The sequence below is a fragment of the Martes martes genome (genome assembly GCF_963455335.1).
Source record: "Martes martes genome assembly, chromosome: 1".
NCBI lineage: Eukaryota > Metazoa > Chordata > Mammalia > Carnivora > Mustelidae > Martes > Martes martes.
In genome coordinates this window covers 93,080,437-93,107,493 of record NC_137888.1, presented here as the reverse complement: position 1 = coordinate 93,107,493, position 27,057 = coordinate 93,080,437, and the positions used below count along the sequence as shown (strand labels likewise).

Genomic DNA, 27,057 nt, shown 5'->3' with positions numbered 1-27,057 from the left:
AAGCAAAGTCTGTCTTAGTTTGCCTCAAAGAAATAAAGTAATTCATTCATAGATTCACTTTCTCAGTTACTCAAATTTCTCCCATTTTGCCACATTTATGAAAGTGAAAGTCAATTTAATTATATACCATTTTTGATATAGGTTAAAAAAAAAACTTGTTTCTTCAGTAGATTTAAGTATAGGCTAAAAATAAAAAAGCAACATAAAAAGTAATGGAAATTTCACATGTCAGTAAGTGTGTAAATTATTCTTCCAGTTAAACAAGCCAACTGACTAAATTAATTCTAATAATATTCATAAATAATGAAATATTCAAAGAATTCTAGAAATAGATTGAGTCTAAAATTTAATTAACACTTCATTTCCAATTTTCCAGGTGAGGAAACTGAATCCACGCTGGCAAATACATTTAAACTTAGCTCAGGTTGTTTTTAAACAATGAGAACCTAGGGGTTACTCTCTCTCTCTCTCTCTCTCTCTCTCTCTATATATATATATATACACATACACATATATATATGGGCTGCAGTGGGTAAAGAACTTAGGGGAAATAGGTAGTGAATGCTAATGAGCATGAGATATATATATATATGTGTGTATATATATATATATATAGTAACCCCTAGGTTCTCACTGTTTAAAAACATATATATAATATATATATGTCGGTGCACACATATTTATTCTCTCTCTCTGCAGAGGCCTATTACTTATATTGTGAGGATAATGGGAAAACTGAAGATCATATATTTAAAGTGACTCATGGTACGCTTGGTCCATTATACATGTGGCTTTTATTATTGTGCTTTGACTAAATGCCATGAATGGAATTAACTATTGTTAAAAGTATCATTACAACCATATTTTAAAAAATCAATCTTTCCCTTCTGCTAGACACTGTCTTTTTGCCAGACTAGTACCTGCTTGCTGTCGGTTGAAACCTAGACTGGGTGAAGTACCTGTATTCAGTATTTACCTAGAGACTGATACTTTTGAATAATCACAAGTGTGAAAAGAGGAGTTAATTACTGACATTACATATACTCAAATCTATTTTGTTTTTATCTGTGGTTCAAGTATTACCTTTTTGGGCCAACTGTTTCATGCCTGATAAAGCAGGACACGTAACTCAGAAGTAAAATATTCCATGAAGAGTCATCATGAAACAAAGATAGGAAGCAAAGCTATTTCTCAAAGCCCCCTCTATTACTAAAGTCCAAATTCACCTCCTGAAACAGACATACAGCCAGAGTGAGATCTGCTATGGTCAATGAATTTCAAGGTAATAAAATGTGTGTATTATAACCAGCAGATCAAGTCTTTCTTTCAATGCATCTACATTTTCTTTCACCTATGAAAAGAAGAAAAATAGGGCACTGGACCTCAGGTGTTTGATAAATATGCAAGGTTCAGTTATTTATGAGATAACCTGACAAGATGCAGAACTTAAAACACATACATAGAGGCACCTGGGTGGCTCAGTGGGTTAAGCCTCTGCCTTTGGCTCAGGTCATGATCCCAGGGTCCTGGGATCGGGCTCTCTGCTCAGTGGGGAGCCTGCTTCCCCCTCTCTCTCTGCTTGCCTCTCTGCCTACTTGTGATCTCTCTCGGTCAAATAAATAAATAAAATCTTTAAAAAAAAAACCACATATATAACTCTAGTTATATTAGGTATTTCGGCACATGACTCAATTCAGTGCCCCACACTTAAGAGAATCAACGCAGTCTACAACCAAAGTTGGCAACCGTTAACATCTGCCTGAGGTAGTATCTTCACAGTCCTCTCCCGGATGCCTGAGTCTGCTGTAGATTTACAAAATCCCCGTTTCCACCGAACCTTCCTACTGCCATCCCCCCACTGGAAACTGGGTTCAGAACACTACATACTACTTGTGAAAGGTCCTGCACTCCCTGCTCTGAAGGGCTGCATTGCTTAAAATACAGATTTGCAAAAAGTTTCCAAGAATGCTAGGGTGTTTAAATAGCCATCCTTTCAATATTAGGCCCAATCACAAAAGCAGTGGACTTCTGGCTTCTGGCTTGCTTTTCTAGAAGGTGGAAATCAGTGGTTACAGAAGCATATGCTATCCTATCAAGCTGCCCATCCTCAACTTCCACTTCTGGAGATGATGAGGTAATAGGAACTGGATTCAACCCTCCACCTGAAACACAAGAAAACTACACAAAACAAGTGAAAAAAAAGATCCAGGAGACTGGAAATAAGTAACAAAGGATCAACTGTTTCCAAGTAACTTAAATGCATCCCTAAACAAAACTCAGAAATATTCATAAAAATACAAATATATCCATTGCCAATGTCACAATATCCAGGATCCAGTAAAATAGACCCAGGCACATGAAGAAGCAGGAAAATACGAACCACGCCAGGAGAAACATCAATCAATTGGAACAGACCCTGAAAGATGAAAGAATTTGTAGGAATGGATATTAAAAGTTATAATTATATCCAATATGCTCACGAAGCTGTAGGTATTGGGTATGTCAAGTAAAGATGGAAGATAAAGGCCCAAATTGAACTATACTAGATGGGATTAATGGCAGAAGAAAAGACTGGTGAACTTAGACAGGCAGCAATAAAACTATCGAAAATGAAAAGCAGAGAAACAGACTGGGGGAAAAAAAGAAAGAAACAGAGCATTAGTGAGCTTTATGACACCTCAGGAGACCTAACATACCTGTAATTGGAGTCCCTAAATAGGAGGCGCCTGGTGACAGAAAAAAAATTGTTTGAAGAGATAATGGCCAAAATTTTTCCAATTATAGAGAGAAAAATTTTAAAAGCAGCCAAAGAGATATATTACATAGAGAAGAACAAAGGTCACTGACTGCAGATTTGCATCAGAGACAATGCAAGCTAGAAGACAGTATACAGAATGCAAAAAAAATTAAATTAAATTAAAATATTTGCCCTGCAAAATTATCTTTCAAAAACAAAGGTGACCTAGAGAGCAGGAAGCCAGAAATCTATTTCACAGAGAAATTTATAGGGACAGAAAGACAAATTCATAGAGACAGAAAGTCTAAGAAAAGCATGTGAGGAAGAGGAGCTGGAGGAGGGGAAAATGCGGAGTTGTTTTTTTTTTTTTTTTAATTTAAATTCAATTAGGGGAAATATTACTTAATAGGTATAGTTTGTCTGGGACGATAAAAAGATGCTAGAATATGGTAAGGGGGGATGGTTGCATAAAATTGTGAATATGCTTAATGTCCCCGAATTGTACACTTAGCAAAAGTTAAAATTTTATGTTAGGTATATTTGACCACAATAAAAAAAAGAATTTTAAAAAAGAACTACACTAGTTCTCTAGGCACATGAACAGACCTCAAGACATATGTCCAGCAGAAAAAGGGGAAGTTTCAAAATATGTGCTAGTATCATTTATATGAATTTAAAAGCACATGAAAACACTGCATTTTGTTATTTATATATATAGAATAGTGACAGAAAACAGATTAGTGGTTCCCTGGAGATGGAAGGATGTGAGTGAGAAACAGTCTGGATTATAAACCTTTCCTACGATAGTAGTTACCCCTTAAAATGTAACAGGAGGTGGGGATGCCAACGAAGAGACCTTTCGACAGACCAGAGCGTAAGTTGGAGTTTGGGATCTCTGGTGACCAGTCAGGATCTTATGGCCCCTCTTGTCTCACCTCTCAACTCATCTCCACCCTACCACTGCAAGGGATTTTTTTCCAGGTGGGCCCCAGTCTGATCCCCTTGCCTTTCAGGCATCTACACGGCCTGCTGTATAAATGGCAGCAGCCAGAGTTTACCGGACAGAATGCCTGGAGCAGAGAGTTGGGGCAGAGGCCAGAACTGAAAGAAGGGCTTGAGGACTTCTCTAAGTCAGCCAGTTGTCTTCAGTGTGGAGTACTCCATCTTTGGGAGTGCAGAAGACTTTCCAGGGATGACTGGGATTAGAGGGTTTTTAAAAGGTATCAATTTGCATATGCTCAACTTCCATATAAATTCTTTTCTAAAAATCATCAGCCCAAGAATGCACCTGGGTTATAGTACCCCACCTCATCTCCTTTTCAAATATTTTTTTTTCCTATTTTATTTTTCAAGAAGGATATATACCAGGGCACCTGGGTGGCTCAGTCAGTTAAGTGTCTGCCTTTGGCCCAGGTCATGATCCCAGGATCCTGGGATGGAGCCCTGCATTGGGCTCCTTGCTCAGCAGGGATCCTGCTTCTCCCTCTCCCTCTGCCTGCTGCTCTGCCTACTTGTGATCTTTCTCTCTCTCTCTGTCAAATAAATAAATAAAATCTTACAGAAAAAGAATAAATAAGAAAGGATATATACCTACCAGATGATTCAGCCATTCCACTTCTAGTTATTTGCCCATGAGAAAAGAAAATCTGTATCTATACAAAGACTCATACGTGACTGCCATAGAGCTTTTATTTGTGATAGCCCCAAAGTGCAAACAGCCTCAATGGCCATCAACAGAGGAACAGTTCAAAGACTGTGGTACATCCGCATAATGAAATACCACTCACTCAGCAATAAAAAGAAATGAACTATTGATACACACAACACACATATCAATTTTTCCCAGTGACAGAAACCAGACTAGCCTGCCCCCCAAAAATGAGTACATACTGTGTATCTCACGACTACAAAACTCTAGAAAATGTAAACTAATCTACAGTGACAGAAAACAAATCACTAGTTACTTCGCATGGAGGGGTAGGCGTGAGGAATTGCAAAGCACACTGAAACTCTTGGGGTAATTGATATGCTCTCCATCTTGCTTGTGATGTTTCCTGGGTGTTGAAAGTCATCAAATTGCATGTACACTTTTAATATGTACACTATATTGTGTCAATTATACCTCTTTCATTTTTATTTATTTAAGATTTTATTTATTTGGGGGAGAGAGAGAGAGAGCAGGCATAAGAGAGCACAAGCAGGGCGAACAGCAGAGGGAGAGGGACAAGCAGACTCCCCACTGAGCTGGGAGCTCAACCTGGGGCTCCATCCCTGGACTCTGGGATCGTAACCCGAGCCAAAGGCAGATGCTCAACTGACTGAGGTGTGCCTAGGTGGTCTTTTAAATATAAATAGTAATAAAATAATAATTTACAGGTGTTATTGGTGAAAAGTATAACAAAAGGTGGAATATTTTTGGAGGTCAATTTGGTACCACCTATTTGCAAGGACACATTCCATTTCAAGGAATTCACCCTATAAGTAATATAGTACAGGTGTCCCCAAAAAAGTATGTACAAAGATAGTCTCTGCACTAATATTTTTTATACACTACAAAATAATCCAAATAGCCATCAAAGGGGGATTGGTTAAGTTATGGTACAACCATGTTATATAAACATTATATAAACCACATTATATAATTCTACATGCATTGATATGGAAAGATAATCCACAAGATGTTAAGTGAAAAGGCGGGTTAAATAACAGCCTGTACAATATTTGGCTATTTGTAAGAAAGGAAAAAACTGTTACCCAATCCCTTCTGGTTGTATATTCACCAAAAAAGACATCATTAATTTGTTTATAGGAGCTATTTGGGGGGAATCTGAGGATCCTCAGAGATACCTTTTCCTTCAAACAAATCAATATTTTTGTTAAAAAGCAAGCACCACTCTTAATAAAAACTTAACTAAGAAATAAAATACCCAAAGGTTAGTTTCTAATAAAAGAGAAGTGACAGAATAGAAGCAGTTAAATATAAACCTGGTCATCAGACTCTGAATAAATTAGAAACTGATGGCATTAGAAATTTAGAAAATACTTAATATTATATTGTGAATATAAAAAAGCATATCCTTATGGAAAAACAGTCACAATTAAAGTTTGATGAACTAAAAAGTCATTTATCATTCTCTGTCCCATACTCTCTCCTCACATGAGAAGGGAGGTATAATTGTTACAAAATTACTATTCATTCTAAAATGTTTAGTTAGATTAAGCAAACCAGTTTTTCCACAGACACATCAAAACAAATCAGTAAAACTGGTTTTGAACACAAGGAAAAAGAATGGCTGTCATAGATCTACTTTAAGAAATGAAGTAAGCTTGTGATCATTATTTGCTCTAACAGAAAAAAATCCCACAGTTAAAAGCTTAGCTTCTAGACAGTGTTGCTCATAAACCAGAGAAATCATAGTCCTGTGTCCCACTGATCCTGAAGAGAATTTTTTCTCTAGATAAGCACCCCCTATGCCTACCTGGCTAAAAATAAAGGTAACAAAATTACAACTGAAAAATAATTGCAAGGAACTTAAAAATAATTACTACAGCTCTATATACCTAAAATTAAGAAGAGACTGGTATCAAAATTAACCAGGGTAACAAGGATCACATGGGAATCAGCAGACTTTAATAGAAAGTCTAACCTTTTACTTGAATGAGGCTATAGTTTTATAGTTCTCCCCAGAAAATTAGGACACTTAATAGCTATTTAGAGACAAAGAACTTTGAATTGCGTTATAAAAGGATAAGACTGTTTCACCAGAGAATTAATTTAATTTACTATGTGAATCTGTTAATTAAAATATGCTATAATGTTAAGAAAAAATAGAATAAACCACAACTCCCAACACTTAAATCTTCAATAATGTACATAAAACTACAGGACAGCCTTGCTTTTAGCCTTTTCTACGACTCATAAATGTTTTCGAGCACACTATTATTGAGTACTGCTCTAGGCACTGGAGCTCCATGGCAAAGACAAGATCTCTGTTCTCATGGAGCTTACATTCTACCATAAAATAAGATTCAAGGTGAATAGGAGTGAAAGGCTTCTTGGAGGATAGGACATTTGAGTAACCTGAATGACAGGAAAGAGATAGCCATATAACAATGTGGGAACAGAGCTTCCCAGGTAAAGACAACACAAAGTATAAGAGTACTATAAAATTTTGTTTCATTTTTATTTTATTTCAGAGAGGGTGAGAGAGATAGGGGGAGGGGGAGAGGGATAGAGAGAATCTTAAGCAGGCTCCATGCCCGACCTGATCTCACAAGCCCAAGATCATGACCTGAGATGAAATTAAGAGTTGGATGCTTAACTGAGCCACCCACGCACCCCAAATACTATAACAATTTTTAATGGATTATCTCTAAATCAATTTAATAAAATGCATTATTTATGATTCCTATGTGCACTAGTTTAAAAACCACCAATTAAAAAAAAATCCCAAATGGGAAATAAATGGCATGAAATGGTCAGGACGGGATTAAAATGAGAATAACATTGGGGTGCCTGGCTTGCTCAGTTGGTAGAGCATAAGACTCCTGATCTCAGGGTTGTGAGCTCAAGCCCCATATTAGGCATAGAGTTTACTTTTAAAAAAAAAATGATGGGCACCTGGGTGGCTCAGTGGGTTAAAGCCTCTGCCTTCGGCTCAGGTCATGATCCCAGGGTTCTGGGATCGAGCCCCACGTCGGGCTCTCTGCTCCACGGGGAGCCTGCTTCCCTTCCCCCCTCTCTCTCTCTCTCTGCCTGCCTCTCCACCTACTTGTGATCTCTGTCCATCAAATAAATAAATAAAATCTTTAAAAAAAATGAGAATAACATTAGTTCATGATAAGAATCAATTTATTGATGCTAACTATATTGTATATACTGTGCTAAATTATATAGTCTCATATTCAGGCTGAAGATATAGTGTGATATCCACACCATTTAGAATTAACAATATTTAAACTAGCCTTGTGGTAAAAAATGGATGAAATGATAGAGACAGACTTGTCCTTAAATAATACAGAATTTAAAATACCAAGCTAGTATTTCCCTTACTAGACTTCAAAAAATGTTAAGACTCATAATATCTGAGGTTAGTGAGGGTAAGAGCAAAGGGATGCTCTCATTCAATGTAACTGTGCCATAAATTGGTTTAAACTTGTTTTGATAGCAAATTGTCCCTAGCTACCAAAATTTATGATGTGCATATTCTATGCATTTGCTACACAAAGTCCCATACAATTGCACAAAATTTCATATAAAGATGTTCATTATGTATTGCTTATAGTAGCAAAAAAACCCCACAAAACCCTGGAAGTAGTCCAAATGTCCACCAATAAGGGATTAAATAAACCATGAAATACCTACAATGATGTGGTATATTATGCAGCACTTAAAAAAGTAACGCTATAGGGGCGCCTGGCTGGCTCAGTCAGTGGAGCATGTGACTCTTGATTTTGGGATTGTGAGTTCAAGCCCCACTTTGGGTGTAGAGATTACTTTAAAAAAATAAAATTCTTTAAAAAAAAAAAGGTAATGGTGTAATTTCATTCACGCTGAAATGAAAAATGTCCAATTCACAATGTAAAAGGAAAATATCATTTAATGATTTATATGATTGAATTCTTTTTGTATTAAAAAAGTACACTTATAAATAATGTACAGAAACAAACATATCTGTATATAGAGAGAAAATATCTTGAAGGATATATACTAGCTGCTATCGTGGTTTTTCTCTCTTACACCTGGGACTGATGAGGAAGGAAAGAAGAGAAAGGGCAAACAGAAGACTTCTTTCAAAATTTCAAAACATCTGTGCTACTTTTTTTTCCCAAACAGTAAACATGGATTACTTTAGAGAAACTTTTAAAAATGTCTTTAAAAGGGTGCCTCGCTGGCTCAGTTGGGAGGAACATGTGATTCTTGATCTCGGGGTCATGAGTTCTATCCCCACATTGGGCACAGAGATTAGAAAATAAAACTTTTTTTTAAAAATGTGTTTAAAAAGTAAAAATAGATTTTGAGTTTATGTACAGCGTGGATCTAGGATAATATTTTCCAGGGCTCTTCCTATCTGTAAACCTAGAAATGGCCCCAAATATTGAGCAACATATTAAAATGACTCTCCTTAAAAAGAAATTCCATTCTCATTACAATTAATAGAGGGCCATAATACAAAGCTAGTATATTTAGGGTATCTTTAAGCTATACTTCAGTGACATTCTATCATGTAAAATAAAGTCTAATGTGGTTTGCAAAGCCTTCCAGGATTGAGTCAACCCTAAGCTTCTACAAGTTTAATATTCATGCGACTTACCTGTAGTTCCTGTTAAAATATAGATTCAGATCCAGGAGTCTGTGATGCGCCTTTTCTAAAAGTTCCGCAGACCACACTAAGGAGCAAGGATCTAGTCCCGATACCACACCATTCCCCACACGTTAATTTAGTGAATTACTGCTCTTCCATACACACCACGTTCTTCATACCTCTGTCCTTTTTCTATCTTATTCTTTGTCAAAAATGGTTTTCCCCTCACCTCCGCCACTTCAAAAACTTTTACTCTGTCACTATTTTAGTCCAAATGTCACAAATATTTCGGGCACATGGAGATGCTACTTCTTTTGCATTCCAAGACCCCTACACATTTATGTTCAACTCACCACATTTGTTATTTACATGTCCATCTCTCAATGAGACGTTGACTTTAAGAGCAGAAAATATCTATTTTTAGTACATAGATATTCAATAAATGTTTTCTGAGTCCAAGTCATTAAGGTATCAATGCCACCATCTTTGAAATCGTAGTGTCACAATCACTTCTATTCTGTAACATTTTCTTTGAAGGAATATTCAGCAAAAAATACTGCCAAATTATTGACGGTAATCTCTAAAGTATAAAACAACATTCATATTCAAAATTAAAGTAAAATATAACACTATTTGATGTTTATGTTAATGGGGGAAGACAGTCACATTAATTTCTCATTATTTTGGAGTAAAAAGGACAAAACAAAGACTGTCCACTTTGGTGATATTCTTTTAAGTACCTGAAGCAAAATAAAAATGGCATCAAATTTCCTAATAGTCCTAATTAATTGGGACTTTTACTGTATTTTAAAAATAAATGACAAAATAGTATCTTAGATCAAATGCTTACACACATAGCCCTCTCTTTATCACTCACCTTCCTCGTCTATCCATTTCATGGTGAAAAGCTGTTCATTGTCAAAGGAACACATATCTCGAACCTCACTGCAAAGGCCCTCAAAGGAGATTGAAGGTTCAAAATGTGTTATCATGATATCCCTGAAAAAGAAAAAGAGTTTTAAGTTTGAAGATAACTGGAACTAATGATGCTTTACATACTACTGAATGCCTGGCGATCTGAAGGACGTCAGATATTTTGTGAGTGTATCATTGCATTGCTTCCGGTAGACGATCTCTGTAAAGTAAAAAAAAAAGAAGAAAAAAGAAAAATCCATATCAATAATTTCAAAAATAAAAAGAATAGAATGTTAACTAAATGGAATTTAAATTAAAAAATTAAAAATTTTAAAATAAAAAATAAAAATAGTGGATTTGTGAGAAACTTCAATTTAATCTCCCTCCGCCTTCAGGAAGCCCACCCTAACTGCTCTGACGGTCGTCCCACTTTGCTTTAATATTAGTTTTCAGGAGCATACTCTTCTGTGAGGCACTGCACTCCACAGATGAACAGCTCAGTTATTGATTAGTTTCTGCCTTATATATAATTGAAATCTGTTCTAATCGCTGACTCCAGATCTCCCCTCCCTAAGAAGTCTACCCTTCGTCTAAGAGATGGCTCTTCAATAACTGGACAAAGATCTGTCATGCCCTCTTCCTCAGCCCTCACTTCCACAGATTAACCATCCATGAGACTGTCATCCATTTTTTGTATGGCATGATTTTTAGACTTCACACCTTCATTTTCACCTTTTCCCAAAGAACTCCCATTTGCCCCAACTGGTTTTATAATATGACTAATGTTTTAAGGTAGATACGCAGAAAACATAGGAATAGATATAAATGTGTATTTATGTTTGTTTTAGTGTTAGATAAGCAACAGTATTCAAATAAATCTACCTAGCAGCTACTCACTGTGAAGCCTGAAATCGCAACAGGAGGCCTGGGGTTTCCTCCAAGGAGCCACGAGAAGGCTCCCTATGATCTAGTCTAGGCCCAGTAGCCAGCCACAGTATCCTTTCAAATATTAAGTCAGATGGCCTGAAAGACTCTAATTTAACAAACACTTACAAAGATCTCTAGGTGTCAAACTGTTCTAAGAGTTTTACAGAGTTAATGTAGTTCACATCCTTCCTGTTTTAAACTCTCCAAATGTCTTTGTCTCTCATGCAGAGTAACCAAGTCCCTAGCAGGGTCTACCAGGTGCTGGCTACCTCTCCGACCAACCTCTTCAACTACTTCAACAGGTAAACCAATGTTTATAGTCTACCATCTACCCCAGCTAGAATATAAGTTTGATGAAACTAGGGATTTTGTTTTGTTCATTATATTACCAGTGGCCAACACAGTGCCTAGACCCAGTGCCTAGCACAGAATGGATTCTTTTTTTTTTTTTTTAAAGATTTTATGTATTTATTTGACAGAGAGAGAGATCACAAGTAGGCAGAGAGGAAGGCAGAGAAAGGGGGAAGCAGGCTCCCTGCCGAGCAGAAAGCCCGACGTGGGGCTCAATCCCAGGACTCTGAGACCATGACCCAAGCTGAAGGCAGAGGCTTAACCCACTGAGCCACCCAGGTGCCCCACAGAATGGATTCTTGAGAAATATTCACGGAGAAAGGAAGAACTGTGAACAGACATGGGGAGCTCAAACACAGAGCACAGAGAAGGAAATAAGGAGTTTAGAATTTTAAGTCATCTCTAAAAAAAGTAAAAAAAAAAAACTATAGTCTTTAGGGGCTGTCAAAGGTAAGTAGAGAGCAGAGCATGGAAACTGACTGGCCTTTTCTTGAGAATCATTCTAAGCATCTCAGAGCTTTCTGCCATTGCCTCTGAGAAGCCTCTTGCCTTGGCTTTCATAATAGTATGCCACCCTGGTTCTCTGTCTGCTTTTCAGAACTCTAGTCTCTTTCGGTCGTCAATCACAAGATACTCTTTACACCCTCTCTCACATTCATCCTCTGTCACTCTTTCTCTCTAAACCTAATTCACATTCAGTGTTTTAACTACTATCTCTATGTAGTGGGATTTCTTAAATCTGTAATTCCAGCTCTCTGTGTGTGGTATTTAAGTTTTTTAATAATCTGGTTCTATTCTCAAATTGAACCCATCCCCAACACATATACTCTACAACAGACATCTGGTTTACTCATGACCTTCACACAAAAGACCTTGATGATCCAAGTTTTAATTCTGACCTTTCCTCAGTTCAAGGCCCAGTTTATATAGGGAGGTGGGTATCAATTCTTTAACTGGTATTTCAACATGAACTTCCATTAAGCCTTTTTCAACCACACAAGCCGAATGGTCTACATTACTGAACCTGTCCAACATGTATCTTACGTTCCATCTTCTGTTATTTAACTCATACACTGGTAACACATCCTCAACTAAACCGTACACAACTGGAAGACAAGAATTCTCAGACTGTTTCACAGATTCACATAACTATTAACATAATAAGGACTTAAACATTTCTTAACTGACTGTAGAAGAAATACTCTCTAGGAGAAAACCATCTTCCAGAAAACACACTTTTGACAGGGTACTATCACGGTTTATGTTTCCTTTGCCTATAAGCATTCATAGAATACTGAATGTGCTCCGGGTATTTAAACAAACTGTAATTTTATATGACATTCACAGTAACTGTCAAACTAGGCAGACTAACCTATTTTACAAATTTAAAAAGCAAAGCACAAAGGAATATTTGCCAGTCTCTCCCAATTAAAAAATAGAATATAGGGGCGCCTGGGTGGGTCAATGGGTTAAAGCCTCTGCTTTCGGCTCAGGTCACGGTCCCAGGGTCCTGGGATTGAGCCCCACATCCAGCTCTCTGCTCAGCAGGGAGCCTGCTTCTCTTTCTGCCTACCTCTCTGCCTACTTGTGATCTCTGTCTGTCAGATAAATAAAATCTTTTAAAAAAAAATAGAATATGAATTCAAATCCAAATCTAATCACACCTGGGGTGGACACTGTGCTCTGACCCTTCCCCTCCCCAACTAACCTTTTAAAAGCAACACACAAAAGCAACAAATGCCTCTGGTTTAATATGGCAGAGGGAACACATATCTGTATCCCTTCATTCGAAGGGCCCATGGACATCAGAAAACTGAAATGGCGCGGCGCCTGGGTGGCTCAGTGGGTTAAAACCTCTGCCTTTGGCTTGGGTCATGATCCCAGTGTCCTGGGATAGAGCCCCACATCAGCCTCTCTGCTCAGCAGGGAGCCTGCTTCCTCCTCACTCTGCCTGCTTCTCTGCCTACTTGTGATCTCTGTCAAATAAATAAATAAAATCTTAAAAAAAAAAAAAGAAAACTGAAATGGCAAATTATCTAAGTCTTATAAGTCAGAAAAGGCACCAGCAGCAGACCAGAAAGTAAAAATCCCAGATGACTGAAAACAGATGAAATAAAAGTGGTGAAGAAAACGTACCAGCCCCAAACAACAAAGTTAAGAGGAACCTTTAAAAGAGAAGTTTTATATATGCAAGATTACTTTTCCTTCTTTAAGCATCTAATCATAGTACTTGGCTCTTAAAGTACTTAACATCTACATAAGCATTCATTATAAATGCTTTTTTAAAAAATATTTTATGTTTTTAAAAGATTTTATTTATTTATTTGAGAGACAGAGAGAGCACACATGCGCGCACCAGTTGGGGGTAGGGGGGAACAAAGGGAAAGGGACAAGTAGACTCCCTGCTGATTGCGGGAGTCCAATGCAGGGCTTAATTCCAGGACCTGGAGATCATGATCTGAGCTGAAGTCAGATGTTTAACCAACTAAGCCACCCAGGTGCCCCAGACTTTATTTTTGAGTAGTCTCTACACCAACATGGGGCTTAAACTCACAACCCCAAGATCAAGAGTCACACACTCCACCAACTGAGCCAGTTAGCAAGCTTTTAAAAATTGCTTTAAACAAAAATTTATAAGATAAAGAAGAGAACAATGTTACAAACTTTTAGAATGTAAAAATTACTAAGAAAAATCAAGATGTGGAGAAATTTTATTTTCAAAATGTTTCTTAGTAGAGAGTCAATACTCTATCTGAAATTAATAATTTAAAAATAAAAACAGGGAACAAGAAAAATCCAAATGGGGGCACCTGGGTGGCTCAGTCAGTTAAGTGTCTGCCTCTGGCTCATGTCATGATCCCAGGGTCCTAGGATTGAGTCCCACAAGGGGCTCCCTGCTGAGCAGGGAGTCTGCTTCTCCCTCTCCCTCTGCCCCTCTCCCCATTCGTTCTTTCTCTCTAATAAATAAATAAAATCTTTTAAAAAAGAAAAAAGAAAAAAAAAAAAACAAATAACCCAAATAAAAGATGAGCAAAGGACTTGAACTGACATTTCTCCAAAAAGATATATACAAAGAGCCAACAAGCTTATGAAAAGATGTTCAGCATAGCTAAACATTAGGGAGATACAAATCAAAACCATAATGAAATATCACCTCACACCCATTAGGATAACTACTTTCAAAACAAAACAAAACAAAACAGAACAAGTGTTGACAAAGATGTGGAGAAACAGAAGCCCTGTGCACTGTTGGTGGGAATGTAAAATGGTGCAGTAGCTATAGGAAACAGTATGGAGGGTCCTCAAAAAATTAAAAACAGAATTTCCATTTGATCCTGTAATTCCACTTCTGGGTACAGGTCCAAAAGAGCAGGACATAGGGACGCCAACAGGTATTTGTACACCCATGTTCATAGGAGCATTACTTTCAATAGCCAAAAGATGGAAGCAACCCAAGTGTCCATTAAAAGAGGAATGGATAAAAAAACGTGATCTATAAACACAAAGGAATATTATTCAGCCTTTAGGGAAATTATGGGACACCGGGCTAGAGCAGTCAGCGGAGCATGTGGCTCTTGATCTCAGGGTCCCGAGTTAGAGCCCCATATTGGGTGCAGAGATTACTTGAATGAATGAATGAATGAACGAATGAATGAATAAATGAATGAATATAAGGACATTCTGACATATGGGTGAACCTGGAAGACATTATGTTAAGTGAAATGGGCCAGTCACAAAAGGACAAATACTGTATGAATCCACTCAATTGGAACAGTGGTTCCCAGGGGTTGGGGGTGTGTGGAAATGGGGAGTTGTTCAACAGGTACAGTTTCAGTTTTACAAAATGAAAAAGTTCTAGAGATTGGTTACACAACAATGTGAATATAGTTAACACTGCTGAACTGTACACTTAAAAATGGTTAAGATATAAATTGTTTTTTTTTACCACAATTAAAAAGAAAAGCAGAAGAAGATACATTATTTAAGTTACAAACATTAACGATTAGAAGAACTAAAAACCAGGAGAGACAGTGACAAAGAAGTACTAAATTCCTCATCTTTCATATTGAGCAACAGATATAATAAAACAAAACAAAATTTTCAAGATTTTTATTTATTTTTTTGAGAGAGCGAGCATGGGGAGTGGGAAAGGGACAGGAGAGGGAGAGATTCGTAAGCAGGTTCCATACCCAGTGTGGAGGCCAACGCTGGCTTATCTCAGGACCCTGAGGTCATGACCTGAGCTAAAATCAAGAGTCGTATGCCTAACCGACTGATTCACCCAGGCACCTCAAAACAAAACAAAATTTTAAAAGTAGTTAACTCTGGGTAGTGGAACTGGGGATTGGGGAGAGATCAGAGATGGAAAGAAGATGTACTTTGTACTTAGACTCTTCTGAATGGTATAGATAATCATTAATTTCTCCACCATAAAAAGGTATGATTTTATTATAAAACTTGTTTTCTAGTAAAAAATATAAACAAAATATTTTAAAACATTAAAATGACTTTTATTAATAAAATTGTTTTAAATATTTTAAAATTTTATTTTTAAAAAAGAAAATAAAAGTAGAAAATAGTTCCTTCTTCTAACAACATTATTAAGAGACATGCTAACCTTAAAGCAACTTTGGGGGGGGGGTTTATTCCATTTTATTTATCTTTTTATATTATCTTTTTTCTTCCAACCTTTTATTTAAATTCAAGTTAGTTAACATACAGTGTAGTATTGGTTTCAGGAGTAGAACTTAGGGATTCATCACTTACATACAACACCTCATGCTCATCACCAGCACCCTCAATACCCATCACCCACTTCGCCCATCCCCTCCCACTTCCCCACCAATTTTTCTTTCAAAATACCCTCAAGGTCATTAGTATAAGGGAGTAAAAGTTGGAAGAATGTATTTTAGAATTAAATAAGTAAAGACTCCTGTAGACTTTCTCTGGCAAAGAACAAGTATGGCATTGTGTTTTTTGAAGGCAAGGGAAAAAAACTAGTATCAGATATCATCAAAATGTGACTTCCTTATTAAGGTCCACATGAACTTAAAATTAACACATACGTAAGCATGTCTGTAAACAATAGGGATTTTTAAGAAATCTTATTTTGCAAGAGCTAAAAAATATTTATCAGAATATTTTTAAAATAATCCTTAAAAAACATAAGTACAAACATCCTAAAGAGACTCAGTGAAGGAGTCATGCTTTATCAACTGCCACTCCTTAAGTTCCAGGAACTAAAACATTTAAGGGAGTTTTATATAAACACTTCTCTAAGTAATTGAAAAAGCACCATGTTCATACCCTCTACAAACACCAGATCCTTATTATAGCCCTAAAGCTAAAAATGAGCTACAAAATAAAGATATTATTTTCTCAAGGTATAAAACAAATTATGCATGAAAGATTTTTTTTTTCTGGTTTTAACTTCAGTGTTAGCATAAATTATCTTACCACTGGTCTTCGACAGAATATAGTCTGCTTCACCACAAAAATTCCCAAAATGGCAAATTTAGATATAGTTTTAGCTGAATTTTTAAAAAAGAAAAAAAAAAAGGCAGTCTTAATTTTGCTACTGGGCTTCAGAAGACAAACTGCTTTAAGCATTCATTATGTTCCTATGTCCTAAAATATGGAATCTAAAGTTTTTCTGTAGGACTAATTGCTTTTAAAAATAAACCTGAAAAAAGAACCACAAGTTCAGTCCTTCTGCTATCTCAAAATAAGCTTTTCTCCAAAATTAAATGTAGTATAAAGAGAAAAAAGTCTTATTTGTAATCACTGATATAATAGATTTAGGCAGAATTATCCATGGATGGTAAAATCACTGGGTTAAAAGTTCTGAGGAAAGAGAATATTCATACAATCTCATAGTACCACTCCTCAAATTAATTTATTCATAAAAATTGATAAAGCAACTGCCATTTTTTAATGATCATGATGATAAATAGGGCCCTGAGTGGTGCATTTGGTTTAGTGTCCAACTCTTACTTTCAGCTCAGGGTCACGGTCTCAGGGTCATGAGACTGAGGTGACCCCCGCCGCCCCCAGGCTCTGAGCTCAGGGAGGTGTCTGCTGGAATTTCTCTTTCCCTCTACCTCTGCCCTTCCCTGTGCTTGCTCACTCTCTCTGTGCTCTCTCACTCTCTCTCAAGTGAATTAAAAAATCTTAAAAAAAAGAAAAAGAAAACTGGCTCAAAAAGAACTGTGAAATATGACTTTGACAATAAAGCAAAAAAGTGATTTTAAAAAGCCCCGTCCATATAGTAAAAGGAAAAAAAAAATTCTCTGAAGGGTTAAGACTCAGCTTTGTGCTGTGGCTTACTAAGCCTCAACATTACCATCCATACAATGAAGATAATAGTATCTGCCTCTGGATATTGCCGTGAAGATTAAATAAAAATGATGGGAAAACACTCATCATAGTTCTTGGAACAACTGGATACATTATAAAGATTAGTTTCTGTGCTTTTTAGCATTCCTCATAGAGGGGAAAGGAGACTGGGCATCTTTGGAAATAATTTGTGAGATTTTTCTAACTATTGATAATACTTCATTAAGGTAAAAGATCACTGCTGGGGTGCCCAGGTGACTTGGTCAGTCAAGCGTCCAACTGTTGATTTTGGCTCAGATCATGATCTCATAGTGGTGAGATGGAGTCCTACATTAAGCTGGGCATGGATCCTGCTTGAGATTTTCTCTTCCTCTCTCTCCCTCTACCCCTCCCCGCTCCCCCTTTCCCTCTCTTTAAAAAAAAAAAAAAAAGATAAAAGATCTTGCTAAAATTCAACACTGTCTAGAAAACCTAGCCAAATAGTTAAGATAAGAAAAATAAGTGAGAGATATATTAAAGAGGCAAAATTGTTATTTGCAGATGACATTATCTAGCTATAAATTCCAAGATAGTTAACTAAGAAATTATTAGAATTAAGGTGACCAGTTAAACTTAAATATTCAAAAATAGATGATATATTATAAGCCTCTGAAAACAAAATATTCCATTCACAAAAGGAACAAAATTATAAAACATTTAAGAATTTAACAGGAAATGTGTAAAATCTAAGGGATAGAAACCTTAGTGAATAAAAAAATCAATAAATAGGTATTATACCTCATAGTTAAAAGGCAAAGCTCTATATTATAAAACTATCAGTTCTCACACTAACCTATAAATTCAAAGCAATTCCAAATCAAAATACCAGTAAGATTTTTTCTTTCCTGGGGACACCTGGGTGGCTCAGTCTCTTAAGTGTCTGACTCTTTCAGGTCAGGTCATGATCTCATGGTCCTATAGTCGAGACCTGCATCAGGCCCCATGCACAAATGGGAGTCTGCTTGTCCCTTTCCCTGGGCTCTTCCCCTGCTCACTCTTTCTCTCTGGAATAAATAAATACAATCTTAAAAAAATAAATAAATAAAGTAAAATAAAAAAATAAAAGCTTTTTTTTCTGGAACCTAGAAAAACCTTCAAAAACTAATCTGGAAGAGAAAATAAATATACAAGAACAGCCAAGAAAATGTGGAAATAGAAAATTAATGAAATGACTTTTCCATAGCATATATCAAAACTAACTACAATAATTAAACCAATGGCGGTATGTGCAAAAATATATTTCTCCCCAAAATCAATGAAAAAGGGACACCTGGGTGGCTCAAGTTGGTTGAGTGTCTGTCTGCCTTCAGCTGAGGTCATGATCACTTGGACCTGGGATAGAGTCCTGCATCTGATTCCCTACTCAGCAGAGAGTCTAATTCTCCCTCTCTCTCTTCCTCTGCCTCTCCCGCTGCTCATGTTCACTCTCTCTCTCTCAAATAAATAAAATCTTTAAAAAAAATCAATGAAACAGAATAGAAAGTACTTAAGTTCATCTGAGAAATTCAGTATAGAACAAAGTTGTCCTTCAGCCCAGTGGTTAAAGAACCTATTCAGTAACAATATTAGAATACACTTTTTAAAACATTAAGTCGTATCAGTACAGCACAAACAACTAAACCTCCAAATATTAGATTGATTGAAAAGATAATCACTTGAAAAGCTGCACAATTAATACACAAAAAATATTTTTAGATGGGAAATACAAATACCTAAGAGAACCCAGAAGCCAAAAAGGGGGAAAAAAAAGAAAAAAAGATGGATTTGATTAAATTAAAGTGAAAACTCCAGACAAACAGGTTAGAGAAATGCTGGCAACTTTTTTAACAGACGAAATGTCAATGTCCCTTCAAATATATTAATAAAAAAAAAAGAATTCAAGAGAAAAACTGGGCAAGAGACAAGAATAAACAAGCTGCAGAACTACAAATAATCAGTAATGTATAAAAAGATAGCTATAAAAAAAGTTAGCATTTGTTGCCTATTGGGAAAATTTTTATTTATTTTCTTAAGATTTCATTTATTTGAGACAGAGAGAGAGAGAGAGAGCGCACACGCAGGAGCAGGGGGAAGAGCAGAGGGAGAGTGAGAGGGAAACTGGTAAGAGTGAGAGTGAGAAGCTCCCAGCTGAGCAGGGAGCCCAACGGAAGGCTTGATCCCAGAACCCTGGGATCATGACCTGAGCCAAAGACAAACACTGAACTGATTGAGCCACTCAGGTGCCCCTCCTGGGAAAACTTTAAAGACCAATAATGTGCAGTTGGGAACACAAGGAAAATACTTCATTTGTACACTGTTGTTTGGAATGTAAATTGGTAGGTGTTTGGAAGACAATTATCAAGTTTTAAAAGAGGCAAATTTTGGACCATGTTTGCAAGAATATATATTAAATTAAAAGGATGTTCCTTCAGCATAATTTGAAATACTGATTTAATGAAGGTAATTTTTTATGCTCATCAATCCGGAAAAAGATTAAATTATGGTATAACGATACTATAGAACACTATATGTCGATTATAAAGTAAGCAGTTTGCTCTCTATATATGTATGTCTCTAGTTATCCCTGCCTACCTTCACATGGAAAGATGATCATGAATGAAAACAAATCAAGTTGCAGAAACATGTGTAGAAATACAAATCTGTTTACTTAAAAAATAAAAGGGTTTGTGTGTACACAATATCTATATGTAAAGACATATTAATATGATGCAGAATATCCCAACTATTAACAATGGATACCATCAGGGAGTGGGGGTGAGAGGGTACAAGGGGAACTTTCCACTTTAGGTATGTCTGTATTAAAATTTAGTTTTAGTCCTTTGCCTTTGTCATCTACATTTGGTAACTGGTCGCACTTTTGTTTCTATCATCATTCTCAGCCACATTCTTACATAGGTAAGCTGCCAGGTACAGGGCTTGGGACATACAGCAGGCACACAGTAAATGACACTTCAGTTAATTCTAGGCATTTCCACCTGGATGCGTGCAAAGCATGAAGAACTCAAAATTCGGTTACTTGTTCCACATAATGAATTACCTCCTCTCACTAATCTCTTCCTCCTTTATTCCTTGGTCTCTCTCAAATAAGAAACCTATTGTTGTCAGAATCCCTCTTTTCCCCACAGGCAATCAATGTGTAATTCATATTGATTCTACCCCTAAAATCACTGTTCAATCCATATCCTCTTCTCCCCCTCTGATTCTCTCAGCTGGACTACTTCCAAAGCCTCCAAATTAGTCTTCATCCACTGCTAATTCATCACCCATACTGGTTCTAAGAGTGAGCCTTCTAAGATGAAAATCTAAGCATGAATCTCTCTTACTTAAAACCCTCACCAAATGAAAAAAAGTCCGAAGCCCAAAGTATGATATTCGAGAATCTTCATGAGTAGTGCTTATGAACCTCTTCTTAGCCTCACTTCTTATCAGTGCCCACTTCACACTTTATGTCCTAATAAGGAATGACTATGGAACTAACAACTAAACTGATCTGAATTCCCCAAACATACCACGCAGTTGTGCAATGACTGGAATGACCCTCACCCCACATCTTCATCAACCAGGCAAACCTATTTATCCTTTAAAAGCCTCAAATATTTAATCTTCTAGAAGGTTTCCCAAACCCCTCCCCAATATCCATCCCTGCAAGGACCTTACACATAAACACATACACACTCCTTTATTAACTCTTCTATGTCTGTCCTCCTAAAAGTTCCTCAGTCCCTTGAGAGCAGAGCCTTAGATTAGCCACCTCTACACCCTCTGTCCACCCTAGCACCATGTGCCTACCTTAGAGTAGGCAGCAGGTATTCAACAATATTTATTAAAGTGAGTTTAAACACACTTTAGGTAATACGTGAAATCCTAAGCAAGACTGGAATTTTAAAAATTCAGGTTTTCATTATGCTCATTTCAACCATTAAAAAAAAAAACCCAAACACTCAAGTTACCTTAACAAGAGGGTTGGGAGTTGTACTAGAAAGCTCTCATGGACCTCCAGGAAGAATTTTTTCGCAGAAAGCTGCCTCCTCCTCTGCTTTCTCAGACCTGACGTTTGTACCTGGTTGGTGCCGGCCTCACTAGCCGCTCCCTTAACTCTGCAGCTCCAGTCTTCACTGCTACCAAGCAATTTATCTCTGTATTATCTGATTCAAATTTCTGAGAGAGCTATTTCGGTTTTTGGCACCAGGCCACCAAGTCATTTCTCCTTCTCTGATAAAGCTATGAGGAGTTGTCCTGTGGTTAGGTGCCATGCCAGAAGCTCCAGGACTAATAACTAACATTCCCCCAACTCCCAACTCAATATAGTCTTTGTATTTCCTTAGAACATTCTAGAGATATGCCTTATATTGCTAAAATTATTTTGCAATACTTTTAAAAACAAGTCTTGCCAAGACTTGTTCACAGAAAAATCCTGCATACTTCTTCACTGAACCAGCTATACAATCCAAATATACAAGGAGTTAATCTGCTCCTATTTGTAGATGTGCACAAAAAGAATACTCTAGAATGTTACAACCATCCAATGGCAGTGGGTTTAAAAAGCATTTTTACAACCTTTCTGCAAAATTCCCCATACATTTGTAATGTAAAATGAAATGAGTAGTCCAGACATTTCCTTGTTAAACTCTATCCCATAATATCAAGTAACTTTAATATAAGGATAAGCACATACAATAGCAATTTATCACTAACCAACAAAACCTGTTTCTCTTCCTCCTAATACTACTAGGTAATGATTGAAGAACAAACGCCACTCACTGACAAACTCCCATGTCAAGGAAAGAAGGGTGTATAGGCTGTGACACAGATTTTTTTTTTTTTGAAACTGATTTATTCATTTTAGAGAGAAATCTTGAGTGCGTGCTAGGGGAGGGGCAGAGGGACAGGAAGAGAGAATATCAAGCAGACTCCCTACTGAGCAAGGAGCCCCACACTGGGCTCAATCTCATCACCCCAAGATCACGACCTGAGCCAAAAACAAGAGTCAGACAACTGACCAACTGAGCAACCCAGGCACCCCAAACCAGTCAGATTCTCAATGTTATTAATCTGTTGCTTAAAAACTAGAAAAAATCTAATTAAATCTGCTACATCTAGAGGGATATCACATTTGCACTAAGAACAAATTTAACTGAATGGGAGAACACTATACACATCTTTGAAAGGAGAAGGCAATTGATTCACTAAAAAATTCTGGCTATTCCAAGATTCAATGTTCATTGGAAAGAAATACACTGTTAACAAGGGGTAAGAGAAAACTTTCCGATAATGGCCTTTCATAAGATCTGAAAGAATAGAAACTTTTTTCAAATGCACATTGTCCTTACATTTCTTGATATAAAGGAAGAATTTTCTATTTTAAAATCAGGTAGGTGTTCTAGTTAGCCTACCTGTTTATTAGCTATCCTCACTGGTGACTTATTTTAGTTTCATCTGTAGTAATGAGCAGCTGACTATGTAATATCAAAACCACCAGTTTAGACTATTGTTAATAAACATATAATCTTAACAGATCTAATTTCAGGGGACAGAAATTGGTACAATTTAGAGAGAGTGCTGATGTTGTCTTTAAATGAGGCTTGAAATGAAGGCACTGTTAGAAAGCTTTCAATGAATACAAAGCAATAAAGGGCAAGGGATTGATTCTTTCATTCTTTAACAAAAATTCATAGATTTTATTTTTTTTTTTAAGACTTTATTTATTTATTTGACAGAGAGAGAAACACAGCAAGAGAGGGAACACAAGCAGGGGAGTGAGAGAGGGAGAAGCAGGCTTCCTGCTAGGCAGGGAGCCCGATGCTGGGCTAAATCCCAGGACCCTGGGATCATGACTGAGCTGAAGCCAGATGCTCAACGACTGAGACACCCAGGTGCCCAAATTCATAGGTTTTAAAAAACAAAATGTTAACTTGAATGTTTTGGAGAAATTTTAGTCAGGCACTAAAAGGGTTATATGTTCTTTTTTATTCTCTTTTATAAAAATAATTGTAGCAATAAGCCAAGACAATATGACACCTACATTCCTGAAATATAACAGACTTTGATTTCTTTCCAAAGGAGAAGTTTATGGTAATTTTAATTTACTAACTAGGCCTATTTACATTTGTCAAACCAGTAAAAATGGGGGGAGGGAGCTAAATTTCTTCCTCTTCATAGTTAAAATCATTGGAAACTATTTAAATTTAATAAGACAAGAATTTATACTGTTTAAAGTCATAAATGTAAACCAGAGAACTGAAAATAATAGTTTAACAATCAAAAATTGAGAAGCACCAACCAGGAGAAGGGCAAGCAAAAGGCAGTGTTCACCCAATTTCTAATCTTTGAGGGGAGCGGATTAAAAGGTACTATCTAAAGTTGAATCATGAAACAGCAGTATAACTTTTAAAGTAATAAAGTCAACCGTCAGAAGAACAGAAATAAACTGTTAACAGTATACCTCTGGAAGTTAGGACAATGGGATGAAGACGCTTATTGTATACCTCTGTACAATTTGCACATTCCTACCATGTGAGTATATTCATTTAATCCAGTTTTTTAAATGTCAATAATGAGACACCTTAAAAAAAAAAAACACCTACTATATATTTCATTCTCAAGGCCTAATAACTCATGGACTGTCAACTTTGTAAAATGGAAAGTGAGGTGACTCTCTGGGTGGCTCAGTTGGTTGTGTCTGCCTTCAGCTCAGGTCAAGTGTCTGCCTTCAGCTCAGGTCGTGGTCCCAGGATCCTGGGCTTGAGTCCCAAGTCCTGCTCCCAGCTCAGTGGGGAGCCTCCTTCTCCCTCTTCCTCTCTCTCTACTGTTCCCCCTACTTGTGCTCTCTCACTCTCCATCAAATAAATAAAATCTTACTTAAGAAAAAAGCCTATATGACCAGTCCCTATTCTAAAAAAAAAAAAAAAAAGTAAAGTGAAATACCTCATCTATCAAGTTAAAGGAAAGATAAAGGAAGCAAAAACTTTTTTCCCCCACATTGCAAAGTTCATAGCTGACCATAGTCAAGTCAAAACAGCTCTTGGGACCACTACAAACTTTTAAAAAACAGGCACACACACTTCTAGGTATTGTTTTAAAGTGAAGACCTCCTTGATCAATTTAAGCAAAAACACTGATACTGTCCAAAATAATTCTTGTAAACTACAGTTGAAAACAGTCAACCTAATAAACAAGAGGTCAGAGGCTACATGGCAGCAAGAGAACTAGTAAGTCGTTATTTCAAACCAATAACACATTTTAGGGCTTCCATTTCCTTTGAAATCAAAACAAGAGAGGAGTGTTTTTTTTTTTTAAAGTTTGCTATCTTCACTGATCCCCTCCGGAATGTAAAAGTATGCATTGCAGTTTCAACCTCCTAGTGCTTGAGTTTTTTTTAAGCAATTTACTTCTGCTTGGACAAACAGTCAGACAAGCCAAAGCCACTGGGTTTTCTGTTAACCCTTAACTTCAAATCTTCATGTTCACACCAACATTTCACCTCTCTAAAGCTACTAAATATAATTATCTCGTATTTCAAACCACAACTGAATTCAAGAAAAGGGGGATATGTCCGTCAGGTCACTGATTACAGACTATGATTTAATACAACAATATTAGGACTGGGTTATTACTGGTAGTAAGCACAGGAGTTGTAACTTAGGTAATAATATGCGTAAAGATCACAGATTTTAAAACTATGCCTTGGTTCATCCTCTTCTCTCCTTGCAGTATCTCCCCCCATCAAATGGTCCTTGAAGCAACACTGACAAAGAAGCATTCACAGTTTTAATTTACACATATACAGACTAATCTCGGCGAGACATAAGTACCTAATGCACATCCCTAAAAACCATCAACTTTACTCTTAAATAATAACTCCTATGTCTAACACACAGGCAGCCTGACCGTAGTTCGGATACACTTTGTGAACTGTTCTAGGCGAGGAAGGTAAACCTGACTTAAGAGAACCAGAGGCTTTAGGCCTTCTGGTAATCCAAAGAACCAGCAAACTAAAGCGGTCCTGTCTTTCAAGCCTAGAGCAAACTTAGTTCACTGAGGCATCACTCGGAATCAACTCGCAACCCCAAACACATTCAGACTTCATGACGTAAAGCCCTTGTAAATCTCTTAGTAGGCGAGTCTCTCTCGAACCCACCAGGTGGACTTGCTCTATTCCAAGACTCCTCCCTCGGACCCTAGTCTGGAGCATCAGCCGCGCGACTCCCGGGCGCCCTGAAACACACCTTGGGGTGCCCCAACGCCGCGCCCCATGCTCCTCCCCCGACCACTTGGTCACCCATCCTGAGTCCCTAGAGGCTCCCGCCCGGACCCATTCGCCCACATCTCCAGCCCCTCACCCTCCCTGCCTCCAGTCCAAGTGGAGCGGGCCTTTCCCCTCCCCTCCCACCCCCACCCCTACTCTGAGACACTCACCCGCGATAGTAGGCTTTCACCCGGACCTGGTGGGAATGGTCCCCGCTGCCGCCGCCTGAGATCGGGTGAGACATGGTACTGCTGTCCCTCTGGGTCGGCATCTCCTTACTCCCCCGCCTCAACGCGGGAGGCCGAGGGTGCGGGGGGCGCGCCGGGCGCCGTGGGGGACTCCGCTGCCCGAGCCTCTTTCAGAGGCGCGGCTGCCGCTTGCTTACCTGTCCACTCCGCCCGCGGCGCAGACCCAAGGGTCGCCTCGCCGGGGCAGCCGGAACCGCGCGGCTCCTCCCGCCGCCCGGGCCCAGCACGCCTCCCCGCTCCGGTCCCTCCCACCTCGCTCGCTCCAAAGGCCCACATTCCGGGGGAGGGCGGGCGCAACCATCGATCCATCTCAAGGAACCTCACCGCCCGGCTGCACCATTCTTACGGGGGCTAGGAAAAGGGGGAGAGAGGATGGGAGACGCAGCCTGTCACATCAAACGGGCCGGAAGGGAGACCTTCTTGGACGCTGTGACTGAGAGAATGCCACAGTTCTCCCTACAAAGCTCCCTTCCTGCAAGGAAAACATTAGGAGACAAGGCGGCAGCATCTCACCCCGGTTTCCCAACTTGGTTGCGTCCGCGGTCAGCCGACTAGGGACTGGGATAGATTAGCCCAGCCGGGTTTCTGGGATTTGGAGTCCCGATGGGATTCTGGGACTGGAGGTTCTTTACGTAGGAAACCATCCTCCCCTTCTCTCGTACGGAGTCTGTCTCCGGCTTGCACGCCGCCGCGAGGGTTCGGCTTGAAATCCTGAATCCAGCTTGGGCATCTGAGGTCACTGGAAATGATTGGGCTTCGTCACGATCTACAGTTTGTCGCCTGATGAATTCTCCCTTCCAATTGCATAAATCATCTCAATTATACAGTGCCTTTTTGGGAAACAAGACTTTGGTAACCGGCTCAGCACAAGCTCTTTTATGGAAAGAATTTAATAACATATGTAACAAATGTAATAATGAACGTAATAAAGGAGGAAACTCAACTGGAAGGTAT

The 27,057-nt window shown here is 38.0% G+C and overlaps 1 protein-coding gene across 1 annotated transcript in view; it reads right to left on the bottom strand.

Moving 5' to 3' along the window:
- PRKCI (protein kinase C iota) overlaps nt 1-26,367 on the bottom strand; it is a 70,548-nt gene extending 44,181 nt beyond the window's left edge. Inside the window, exons 1-2 of the mRNA XM_080800271.1 lie at nt 26,026-26,367; nt 9,920-10,041 (exon numbers count right to left, since the gene is read on the bottom strand). Of these exons, the coding sequence (XP_080656397.1) occupies nt 9,920-10,041; nt 26,026-26,126 (223 nt within the window). The 5' untranslated portion in view covers nt 26,127-26,367. The remainder of the gene's footprint in view (nt 1-9,919; nt 10,042-26,025) is intronic.
- Nucleotides 26,368-27,057: the final 690 nt, after the last annotated feature.